The sequence below is a fragment of the Lolium perenne genome, chromosome 5, assembly GCF_019359855.2.
Source record: "Lolium perenne isolate Kyuss_39 chromosome 5, Kyuss_2.0, whole genome shotgun sequence".
NCBI classification, from domain to species: Eukaryota; Viridiplantae; Streptophyta; class Magnoliopsida; order Poales; family Poaceae; genus Lolium; species Lolium perenne.
In genome coordinates this window covers 195,985,930-195,998,653 of record NC_067248.2, presented here as the reverse complement: position 1 = coordinate 195,998,653, position 12,724 = coordinate 195,985,930, and the positions used below count along the sequence as shown (strand labels likewise).

The window sequence follows — 12,724 nt, the reverse complement described above, 5'->3', positions numbered from 1 at the left end:
GGCTCATAGGTGCATATGCACCTATTATATAAAATAACTAAAAAACAAATTTAGAAATGTCAAAAAATTCTGAAATTAAATTTCTTGTTCGTACACAAGTTTTCGTGGGAAAACAATATTTTATGTGGCATGTACAAAAAAAAAAGTCCTATACGTAGTCGTGTTGGAGCATCAAAATTTATCTTTTTTACACCAGACACCAAACATATTCTTTTTTCCTGAAAACTTGTGTCCAAACATAAAATGTTTAGATATACATGCAAAAAATTATTTTAGAATTTTTTAACACTTTAACATGTATTTTCACACAACGAGTTCATATGCATCCTTGAGCCGAATTGGATTTCCCCAGGAGGTCCTCCTATTCGTCACTCCAGTAAGCTCCTCACAGGGGGGAAAAGTCAAGTCATATGCCTTCCTGGGTAGAAAACATTGAGGTCCTTCAAGGCTCAAGCACAGCACAGTAGAGCTACAGAATAAATGATCGCACATGACTAAAAGCACAACAAAGTAGATTTACAGAAGTTGCATCATGAACAAAATTACTGGAACTCAATGCAATAAATTTCCATGATAATATATCTTCAATTAAGTTCAGACTGCGTGACAAATGTTACCAAATTCAAAAAATTGTTACAACAATATACTGTAGCCGATCGACAGCAAGGAAGAAACTTTGGTTCTTCATTGCTAACCCGGAGAAGCGTTGGCCATTCCCCTTGTCACCCAATGACTTCCTATCTCGATTCCTGGATGCCAGTTTGAAGGGTGGATCCCAGATTTCCGCATGTTAGGATATGTTCGCATTCATGCTGAGGCCGTCTGGTTTCCACCAACCCAATACTGCTTCACAGCATACAAGACCTTCTCGCGCACTAGGGGTCCATCTTCATGGTCAACTAACTTCGTGTTCCATCTCATGCCCCGGGCAAGCTTGTCCACCTTCGCCAAGACATCAACATCGTCCCGCATTATAACAGCGCCTTCAGGCCTCAAGATGCGGTCCATCTCAAGGAGGATGTCCTCCATGCTGCACCTGTTATTAGTTGTAACATAAAGAATGAATCAGCATTGGTAAATGGCAAATGGCAATCGATCAACGGAACTGATGTCATGGGAGGGGAGCAGCTTACTTGTTTTTATACAAGGTGAAAAGGCCGCTAGCATGGATAAGATCGTAGGTTCTTGGATAAGTAGAGAAAGCTTCACACCTGACATGGAATTGTGACACATATGAGTAAGCTTCTGACAACAACTTACTGAGCTGAGATTCAGACATAACAAACCATACCAGTCATGGTAAATTCCAATCAATCCTCGCTCGTAAACAGCCCCTAGGGTTGCAATCTTTCCAATGGTTGGCACCACATTCATCACCCAAGATTTTTGGGAATCGATCGCTGCAGCAAACCCCCCAAAACCTGCGTTCATGTCCATGATGTTTCTGTACCTACCAGTAAGGAGATACTTGTTCACGTTGATATAAGCCTTCACATGTTTCTTCCACATTTTGTTGTCTTTTTCATAGGCCTGAGATGAAACCCCTGGAATTAACCCATTAGCAATTCTTGGAGGAATTGCATTGAGCCTGCTTGGGAAGGGCTTGATTGCTCCTCCGGCAACTTCACTTGGATTTTCCACATCAGGAACAGGCGTAACACATGCCTTCATCTTCTTGTACCTGGTGTTGCAGGAGTTAGTAAACAAATAGTGTATATAAATTATACTGCTTTTTTTTCTTGATTCATCAAGACATGTAAGCAGGCAAAGCTAAAAAATGCATTAACGTACTTAACACTATACCTATTAATGTTAGGCTATCATAATATATATACTCTGAATCTTGCTAAAGGGAATTAAGCAGAAGTTAGTAACTCTGTTCAACAGCTTGTTTGACACAAAATACAGTACACACATACCAGACATCATCTGCATTTGTTGATTCACACATCTGCACAGTCGATTCTTCATGCCTAGAAGGACAGGACTCGGTATTTTCTCTTTTCCTCCATATCGCCGTCTCGCCCTTCTCCGAGATTTTTTCCCAACATAACGACTCAGCAATCTCTTCTATCTTGTTCTGCTCTGCCTCAAGATCCTTCTTTGTACGCTGCCAACCCTTGTAGTTCACCTTCCAATTAATTGGAGGACCTGACAGCACCCAGTATCCACCAGGCCTTAGAACCCTATCAACTTCCATCATGTAGAGTCCATCTGAATATCAGAAAACATGAAAACAATTATCAGAAAAAGAAATGGAGATGCACAAAATTGCCACAAGAGTACTGTAAGTAGTAACAAAAATGTACCAAAACACTTAGATTCAATAAACAGTATAGAAGACAGATGATTAGGCTCACCATTTACTCCCCACGGAATCAAACACCTCGAACAATGGGCCATATCAAAGGCTCTTGATGGATAAGGGAGCTTAATTGTGCCGAGAACACCAATAACAGCTGGGACACCTCTCTCCAGAGCAAACTGCACCTGAGCTTCATGTGAATCTCTTGGCGCAAATGACATGGCCAAAACGTTTCTCTTTAACAAGTAAGCTCCCCAGCTAGCCACCTGAAATATTTCAGAATCTAAATACATGAGCAACATCCTGACTTTTAAAAAGGTGAGAAGAAGCTAGTAGAAGTAATCCATGTAAAGTTTGATATGTTTCCTTACCCCGCAGCCAGTGTCCAATGCAGTCCTGACGGTTCCATTGGCGATGGGAATAACTGATGCCAGTTGATCAATGTATTTATCAGCACCTTGAGGGAACTGCGTCCCTCCACCTGGGAATCTAAAGACATTGCCCTCGAACTGCACCCAGTTCTGTATGGCCTTCTCGACCGTCAAGCTCTTATAGGGACAGTTCGCAAAAGGAACATAGTCCCGACTCTTGGGCCACGGGAACGGCGCAACATATCCCTTAGGCGGTGGCACCAGGCAGTGCAGCTTCTCTTTCTGCGGCGGGCAGTGCCGCTCCCTGTAATTCATGCTCTCGCGAGGAAACTTCATCGCTCTGTTCTGATCTTGGCAAGGGGTGTAGTCCGTGAAGCGGTCCGGGCATGGCTTGAACTTCTTGACCGGCGAAACGAGCTCACCGGAGCTGCCCTGCTCCGAAAGGTGCGTGTCGAAGCTGAGGTTAGGCAAGAGGGTGCAGTCGGTGCGCTTGGTGATCTCCAGGGCGATGCTGTCCCCCTTCCCGAAGCCGCTCTTCTGCCACGCCCCGAGGGTGTAGAAGAAGACGCACATGCCAATCACTATGCATATGGCCACAGTGCTCCTCGTCCTGCTGTCCGCCGGACCCCCCTTCACGGCCATGGTCGATCCTGGGAAGTGCAAACTGAAGAAGATGATCCTTTTGTATACTTCTTTAGACGGAAGGCTCGATCAGAGACCTGCTTTTATAGCTTAATAAAATAAAGCAAACTACGACCCCAGTTGAGAGAACATGTGTGTTGTTTAGTACGGTCAAAACAGCAAATGCCACTACATATGTTTTCCTAAATCTTCCCTCAAAAAAGTATTTTCCTAAATCTGATGCAACCGCAGTTTCACCTGAAGCAATCATAGATGGATATTACTAAACAAAAAGGAAAGCACGTGGCTTGGCTTTCGCCTATCACATCAGTGTTGCCTAACCAGCAGACTTTGCCAAAATTGTAACAACACCAGATCTCTAAAAATGTCGCACTATCTTGCGAACAGGGGAACTGAAGCTCGACGCTCACGGGCGCGGATCTAGATTTTAACTAATGACTGACTGAAAACAAGCTCGTACCTCAGAACCCAATGGCGAGAGATTGCGGCCGGAGACGGGGAAGAACGGCGACGGCGGCGACGAGCGTGAGAGACTCCCGGGTTGGGTGGCGGCGGCAGCTCACGGGAGGAGGGAATGGCTCGCCGGGTGGATCCCGAACTCCTCCGGACAGCTCCTACGGGGACGGCAGCTTCCGCGGCCGCTGCAACGTCTGAGAGATTGGAGCCAGAATCCACGGGGTTTTACAGCTGCGTTCCCCGATTTTTAGTGGGGATTGGCCCAACCCTCTCTCTCTCAGTTCAGTTCAGCTCCCACTCCCACTCCACCACCACCGACGCGGCAACCGAGGGAAAATGTTTTCCGGGTTGGGTTTCTGGCGGGCGAGAATAAAGCGGAAAGGCGATTTAGTAGGAATTTTGGGCGTTGGGACGGTCGCTTTCGTGGATACAGATCTGTCTGCCCTCCGGGCTTGCTGAGCGGATCAGGTGTGCCCGTCTACCCGGTTGGAAGATCCATCCGTAATTTGTCAAGTATCCATTGGTTCACGTTGAATAGCGTAAGTACAGAATTTTCACTAAGTTTTCAGTAAACCTGTTTTACTTTCCAGAAATCGAATTTAGGAAACATAACCTTGGCCAGAGCGGCATCCCAGCGGAATTCTAGAATTTTCTGTTTGTTCCGTTGATTGTTACCACTTCTATTTACCTAAATAGACTATCATATATTCGAGAAACCTCTACCATATTTAGAGGTATGTCAGATATTTAAGGAAAATAAAATACACATGAACATAAAACATACATTTGTAGTTCATTTGTGTGGCAAGAATTTGTGAATTTTCACCTTTTTATTTATCTAATCAAGAAGAATACAATTTAACTAAAGAATTTAAGTAGTGTTTCAAACCAACTAACATAGCCCCCCGCCCTTAATGTACGGCTTCATATTTAGTGAAGATGCAATCTCCACGGTTGAAAGTTTAAATTATAAAACAACAACGATTGTATGTTGATTTTATTTGTGTACTATTGCATTCATAAATTTCTAGATATAAGAGAAAAATGATGGTTAAATCATGTCTAGCAAATGGGATGTAACTAAATAGTTAAAAAAGTTAAGTATAAATAAATTTAACTCTCCATGGAGACGAAGATAGAGCGAACATTATCAAGATTCTGTACCCATAAACTATTGCCACTATTGAGGGGGACCATAAGATGGTAGCTACAAGTATGATAAATACTAATAACTATATAAATGTATTTTCTGTATTAAGCGCACCACATCTTCTCTACTACTTAAAAAGACTAAACTGGTTCCTTATTCTGCCAATACGTTTCGTCGTCCAATTGTCCGTCCACCTCCTCCCTTCGATAGGTCAAATGTTTTGGTCGTCCTCGTCGCTCGACATCCTTTCGCCCCTCCCACCCTCGCGCAGACCAGTCCCCTCCATCCCAGTCTCGACTTCCTTCTCGATATTCTCCGTCACCTCAATCTCGTTGGCCACGCAGACCTCCGCCGCCCCAAACCACTGGCACCTTCCCATTGCCGCCCCGCCCCTGCACCCCTAGCACGCCCTGTTGGACCGGATCGATGCCGCCTCACCCCAGCTCCGGCGCTCCATTCTCGTTGCGGGCCGCGCGACCCCGACCTCGCCACAGTCTGGCGCAGCTCCAGCACCGCTCCTCCCGCAGAATCCATCGCCGATGCGCCTCCAATCGAACCTCAAACCTCGCTGTCGCGAAACCCTAGGTCGTCAGCGTCGAGGACGGCGTGGGCCAGGCCACGCGCGGCATCTCCACCATGTCTTCCGCGTACCCTTCCTCGCCTCCCTGCTCCGTCCCCTTGCTCGCTTCACCACCAGGTCCTCGCGTCTGCAGGCCGTGTCCGTGCGGATGGTGCCGTCCAACGGCGTCGTCGGCGCCGGGATGTCGACCACCGCAGGTGCTTCTCGAGGTATGACCCGTGCCCCAACCCGTAGCCACCAATGTTATTCTCCCCAATTCTGAAAAAAAAATGGGATCTTCCTTTTGCAGGTAGCCGGAGGAGGGATCCGGGATGTTTTGCACTGGTAGCACGACGCAAGGCGACACGAATTCTTCGATCTCCTGCACAGATTTGTATCTGCGTCTTCTTGGGCTCCACGCGCATAGGGAAGTTTCTGGTTCCTCATTGCTGGTCATGGAACATCTTTATGTCCAGTGTATTCGTGAAAGTTTGAGGTTGCTGGTCATCCAACGAGTGGATATGCAGCTAGCTAGCTGTTTGTGTTTTTTCCGGTAGCTCGCTCTGGAGTCTGGATCCACCCCCTAATCAAACCTTGATGTGCCTATTAGTCCTCATTGCCATCGGCGGTAATCAAACCTTTCATTCCCCAAACACAGTTTCAGATAATTTGAATTCAAATAGTTTTCTGTACTGCGCTGTCCAGAAACTAGATGTTACAGGCACAATTTTATCAAACTAGAATTCATGGTAGTGCATTGCATGTTGAGTTAAATTTGGCTAAAATATTGTTGAGTAATTATTTCAGCTGAAAGTTTGTTCGTGATGCAGATTGTGGGCAATCATGGATAGGAAATACAATTGTTGTTCAGTAATATTCACTTAATGGTATGTTTCCCCTTTTCACTGTATTTTGTATACTAGAGAAAATATGTCAGTGGCCTTCTGGTCTTGCTAGCAGATGCTTCTTGATTTGAGGACCAAGCACTTCAATTGATTTGTTTTCAAGTCCATGTAGATTACTCATTTGAATAACAATAACAGGATCTTCTACCAGGTTGTTTGAGCATCCTCTATCAGATAGTGAAGCATAGGTATATTCCATGTTAGTTCCTGATTCACGTTTTCCTCTTATTGTTGTACTGTTTGGTTGTCTGTAGTTTTTTATGCATTGCCACCTCCTTTGGTTGCCTTCCCTTTATTTTAAAAAATTTTCTGGACTCATATATGTATGTCCATATATGCAGAACAATTATGCCTTAAACGGATCTGATTTCTCAAAAGTAAAAGTTCATATTTTGATTGTAAAATCAGTTTCCTATTTTCATGTGCATGGAGAAATTGCTGAAAGTACTGTCAAGCACTTCCACAGGTATTCAGTTGATCTCTTTAAGGTCAATGATATTGTAATCTGACTGGTATTTCCATCATCGTGCCTCCTGCACTCTACGTGGCTGGCTAAAATGACTGTCCCAGCTATTTCCATTACCTACGTGGCTTGAAGTATGTGATTATTTTCAGCCAATTAGTGCCATACTATTAAGACATGTCAAACTCACCTTTATATGGTCTCTAAATACTTCACATATATTTTGGAATTTCTTTTACGGAATTAAGTGCTAAATGCTCAGAACTAGCGCTTTCAGGGATTATTAGGTTCTCTCTCTAAGTATACATATACTAATGACCCTTGGTGGTATAGCTTAAGATTAAAATATGTTGAAAAGTTGTAGCTTCTAAATGTAATGTACTAACTTTAAATTTGTACTTGAATTATTTCGTCAAGAATTTTTGTGATCCATATCTACACAATAGCAGGTCGATCGGTGGACACGGAAGGAAGAGAAGAGAAAAGGAGAATAAAACCTCTCTGGAGCATAAAAAATGAAATAATTGTTGATGCTATGCTCAATTATACTGTGTATATATGCATACTAGAAGATTAACAGTCCATTGAGAAGCTTAAGATAAAACTGTAAGACTAATTGTTTCCCATGCCCTGTAGAAGTCTGACAGTTCCATTCTTCTATTTTTTGTTTGTTTGTCCACGAAAAGGTAGCTGCCCGTAAAATTCACATGATGATTTTAGATCATAATTGTCCAGTTCAGTATAAATCCAATCCATCTATTTCTTATTGCAAAATTCAAGTATTATGTTGCCTTATGTTTAGAGACCATCCTCAAAAGGGTGCACGCTTCTGAAGTTCACACACAATAAGGTGGTTAGAAGCATTAGTGTCTCATGCGTAGGGCTGCTGTATTTAAAGCTTCATTTCAGATTACTCATGCTTGAATAGTTGTGTGGATGGTAACAGAGATAAAAGTCCAGGTGACTTCAAATACCAAATCAAAGCCATGGAGAACATCATAGACATTGTTTAAGCAGGTAGAATTACATTGGTTTCACAATTGTCAGCTTCTCCTTTTTTTTTATTAACCCAGGATTCAAGGTAAAGCCGCTAAGGGGAATTTTGTTATATTTGTAGCAGTTTCAAGAAAGTTAATTTGTTCATACCCGACACTAAATGAGGCTATTGTCAAAATTTAATATAATTTAAGGATACTATCTGGGTCCTATAAACAACAATGCTAGACAAGTTTTCATACTGATACTTTTAACGAGTTAAATATAATTTAAACGACCAGCTTCACCACATTCACTAGAACGACGCCGCCGCGGCTGAGCTCGGCCTCGGAATCAGCAAAGGTGGGTGGGTGGTCTGGGGATTTTTTTTTGTTCAGTTTTTTTGCTTGGGGGAGTTAACGTTCTGATTTGTGTGAAAATTTCTGGTTTCTTGGGGGAGGTTTTGTGCGAGATCTGTGTATATTTTTGGAATTTCGGGTGATCTAGGATGGAATTTGAGGCGGGCGCCGGGAATTGAGGATTCATCTATGCCATCTGAATATGGCTTTGTTTGTTGTGTTTCAGGTGAGGTTGAGGCAAATATTACCTTACCCAGAGCATAGGGTGAGGAGGCTGGGAGGAAGGAGACCATGGAGCTGTTCCCGCAGAGCGTCGGCTTGGGTGGTGTGCAGGATGCTTGCTCTTTTCTAAATTAAATTTTCAACCACTACATGATTGATCATGCTTGTTTTCTTTTGAGAACTATTAATCATGTTTGCTTACCGTAGCTCCGGTAACAATGAAAATGAGATACGTGAGTGCAAAACCAGATCAACAATGGAATATTTGGATTTACCATTTATTTACTTACTACCGTGACTATGAGTTGCAGCATGGCAGTGCAATGGTGCATTAACTTGCATCAACTTGATCCTTATTGGGCACATGAAATTTGTAAAGGTAAAAAGAAGCAACTTTTTATTTTGCAGGGAGTAAAACAAAAGCAACTTAATCATCCATGTGCATGGATTCTATAACATAAATTGAGATCCAGATGAAGAGCCGGTGGACGCGTGGCCACCGACGGAGAATGTCGGTGAGGCGGAGGGTGTTGGTGAGGCGGTGGGGATCTAGAGGAGACTGCCTAAAACACAGAAGAGGGTCGCCCGGCGAGCTGCCCGTGAGGCATCACTGTTACCGAAATAGAGGACGCCGAGGAGAACCGATATCGGTAGCAGTTGGGGTCGAGATCAGAAGCGGTCGCCCAACCCGGCTAGCTTTGGTCGTTTCCGGTGGGGACTGACCGGTAACAGTTTTGAGCTGCGCTGGGACTCAATTACAAGATACCTGTTTTCGGAGGAACTCAATCAAACATGATTAATGTAATGGACGAAAACACGATTTCAAACGCGAACCAAATACCTCCCTGGAGGAAAGAAAAATGAGAATAGGTATTTACTAGGTTGTATGCATTGCAAGAAATTTTAAATGTATTTTTGAATAAGTTACTATTCTTGCAAAAAAAATGTTGTCAGATATAAAATAATTAGTATGCTATATTTCTTTCCCGTTGCTTCACATTTAGTGTCATATTGCACTTTTATAACTGATTTAGACAATGAATTAGGATCAACAAAGTTTTTCTTACGCACTTAGGCAATGAAAATACTAATAATTGTCCTATGCAAAAGTGACCAATATGGTGGAAATTGCAAGATTGTGTGCTATAAAAAAAGACATATACATGTTGAAAAGGGTATAAGTATAGTTATTGGTCGTAAAAGGGTTAGTCAGAAGATAAAAATGTGTTTCAAAAACTATAAGTCACCATATTTGGGTACGCACAACAAACTGAATTCACCTTTCAACATATTTTGTCTTCTCGTGACAACGCACGGGCATTTGTCCTAGTATATCTTATATTTACTCGTTGGAAACTCCCAACAAAGCACCACGTTAATCCTGAAAAACTGAGATAATTATCCATCCGATTTAACTAATAGCGCCAGATAGCCATCAGAACGATGTTTGGCCGGTCGTCGCCTGTCCCCATGCGCAAAAGTTTTCTGGACTCTCCCGCAAGAGTAGGGAGAATGCAACCCTAATAACAAATCACATGATTCCGAACAAAAACTCTCGCGCATAGCCGCCGGGCGACCCCTACTGCCACTCTTCCTCCTAATCGCTTGCCTCGCCGCGTTTCCTCTCCATCTCCATGAGGTTCAGTAAAAAGGTGGAATCCGGCCCAGCTTTGTCTATCCTTATTCTCCTTCATCTCTAACCTCTAAATTAGACCATAGTTTCCAGCAGAGGAATCTCTCCCACGATGGTATTAAAATAGAGCAAGTGTTGTATACCAGCAGTTTTGATGCAGATACGGTTGCCTCCGCCGTCCGTGCGGCTGCGAGCGATGGAAAGTCCAGCAGCTATGTTTCTCACTAATCTCCCTTCCTCTCTAACCATTGAATCTCCCAACTATGTACGTAATTATGTTCTGATGAAGCTGCAGTCCAGCATATAGAATTCCCCACAATAATATTGCAGAACAGGAGTCGAGCACCAATGGAAGTTGATGGAGATTCTGCGGCCGTCGTTGGTGAGGACGCCAGCAAAGGAACTAACTCACTTGATAGACAGTTAGACACTGTTCAATTTCGCTGGCTCCTGCGCCCACAACAGGTAACTCTGTCATTGATTCAAGTTCCGGATAATTTTCACTTATATCTAATACCAGTCCAAAAGATTATGTGAACTGATATTACGATGCTCCACAATTCAACATAACTGCAGTTTGCATTGTTCGATCATCTAGCGGAAGCAGCAGTCTTTAATTCACTAATGATTAACACGGCAACACATTCTAAAAACAATACCCCGTCTGTCCTAAAAATGATGTCCAGTTGCAGTTGAATTGTTTTCATCCAGAAGAAATAGTCTTGAGACAGTGTAGTCCGGTCTACAACTTTGGAAATTATAATCCGTCAATCTAAATTGAAATATTATTTTCTGTCCACAGAATTGGATAGATTCTTTTTGAAACATATGGATTAGTAGTATGAAGAGAAGCATGCGACCCAAGTATTCATTTAATTAATACGTGTAAAAGACACCGTTGTTTCACAAGTATATGATTCATTTGGTGTGCAGAAATGCAGAAGCTGGGCCGATATTTTCCCCATTTCGAAAAAAAATTGGTGTGCTGAAGATGAGGTACGTGTCTATATTTCTCCCTATTCAGGCAATTGCGTACAAAAGTCAGCCGTGGCACATCTATTAGGCTGGACATGGACTGGACTGGACTAAAATATTCAGCCGAGTGATGTTTTCCCAGGTAAACATACAGAAAATAAATTGTGGATTATCGATTTCATTTTTCACAAAAAAAAAATCTAATACTAATGCAAAAATAACTTAATTTGAAAAATGTTGAATTGAGTTTTTCGATAAAAGATCTTGAGGGTGACACAATTTTCATTAGTTTCAAAGGAATATTACCTTCAGTGCTATAAAAAGTACAGCACACATCATCTGTCAAGATGATTATAATTGTGTTCGGTGTAGAAATATGAAGTTTCGTGTGCCACATTGTTAACTGTAATGCGTCAGATGCGACACCTTAAGGTTGGTCATGTCAGCACAATGTCGAGCACATCACTTCGTGTTTCTGTGTGGGCAACCTTTATCTTATAAAATATTACAATGATTTCCTATTATTATAGCTTACCACACATATTGGAGTTTACCAAGAGTAATCTTCCCTATGCTTGACATGTGTGCATAATTGTTGGATCATCACAAAATATTTGTATGTAGGAGGGATTCTATATCTATATTACTACTAATTCAGTACATGTAGTTATTTGATTGATCTATGAAAAAGAGTACAACGTTTTTTGTGCTTTATTTACTATTCAGACACAAAATAAATGCATCCCGCACAAAGTCATAAAATTATATAAAAGATGGAGAAAGTTTCGAAAACAAAGGGGAAAAGTAAATGAATTTTAGTAGATAAATTATTCTATCAGATTCGAGGACTTACGGGCTTAGCACGACATTAGTCGACCACTAATTTTAAAAGCCCTTTATCGGATTCGAACCAACAACTCATGTATAACTATTTTGACGGTGAATTCATCTCCATTTCCGCATCTTTTTTAGCTTATTAGATGATAAATCTGTTACCACAAAGGTTACTATATCCTTGCATGATTCCTAAGTCTATACGATATAAAATCTTTGAGTGCTTATATTTTCTTCCAGTCAGTGCCTAACAATACAAGTATGATGTGTATTTAATATTCTTGACCACAAAGTAAGCATTAAATTTGAAACACATTTAGCGCTCTGCTGGATTGATGAAACAGTTGTTGGTTTATTTGATATTTGATATTTTAATAGCCCTTTCACGAGAAACTCCCGCACGTCTCATATGTCTGAGTATCTGTCCAGTCCTATGGCTGCATTCAGCTAATATAACCTTGAAATATAAGGTGCTTTTTTTAGATGATGGTTATTATATACCTTAGGAATAGAAAAACGCAGGATTATTTATATCATCTACTTTCTCATGTCTCTTTTAATTGACTCAGATTTAGTACAACTTTGTACTAAATTTGAGTCAATTAAAAAAGACCGGAGGGAGTATATGCTATTGGATTCTACAAGATCTCAAAAACCATGATTTTTAAAATATCCGATTTGCCCCATGAATTTGAGATTTCATTAAGAAATTTCCAAAATAAAATTTAGGGTTATCACGCAATGAATTTGATTAACTAGTCTGTGCATCTGCACAAAGAATTTTTCTTTGAGCATATGTTCTTAAGATGTTTTACTAATTCTAGCAATACACTGGACATTGCAAAGGAATTTCCATACAAAAACTTTCGTCCAAA

The 12,724-nt window shown here is 41.6% G+C and overlaps 1 protein-coding gene across 2 annotated transcripts; it reads right to left on the bottom strand.

Moving 5' to 3' along the window:
• Positions 1–533: 533 nt before the first annotated feature.
• Positions 534–4,123, bottom strand: LOC127301594 (probable methyltransferase PMT2). Of its 2 annotated transcripts, none has more exons than XM_051331865.2 (7): positions 3,779–4,123; positions 2,677–3,340; positions 2,361–2,571; positions 1,920–2,214; positions 1,292–1,681; positions 1,134–1,211; positions 534–1,036 (listed from the first exon to the last, which is right to left on the bottom strand). In XM_051331865.2, the coding sequence occupies exons 2-7, from the start codon at positions 3,316–3,318 to the stop codon at positions 808–810; spliced, it is 1,845 nt and encodes a 614-aa protein (XP_051187825.1). In that variant the 5' UTR covers positions 3,319–3,340; positions 3,779–4,123; the 3' UTR covers positions 534–807. The 2 variants fall into 2 exon arrangements, with proteins under 2 accessions (XP_051187825.1, XP_051187824.1); XM_051331864.2 differs by having other exon boundaries at positions 2,677–3,326.
• Positions 4,124–12,724: the final 8,601 nt, after the last annotated feature.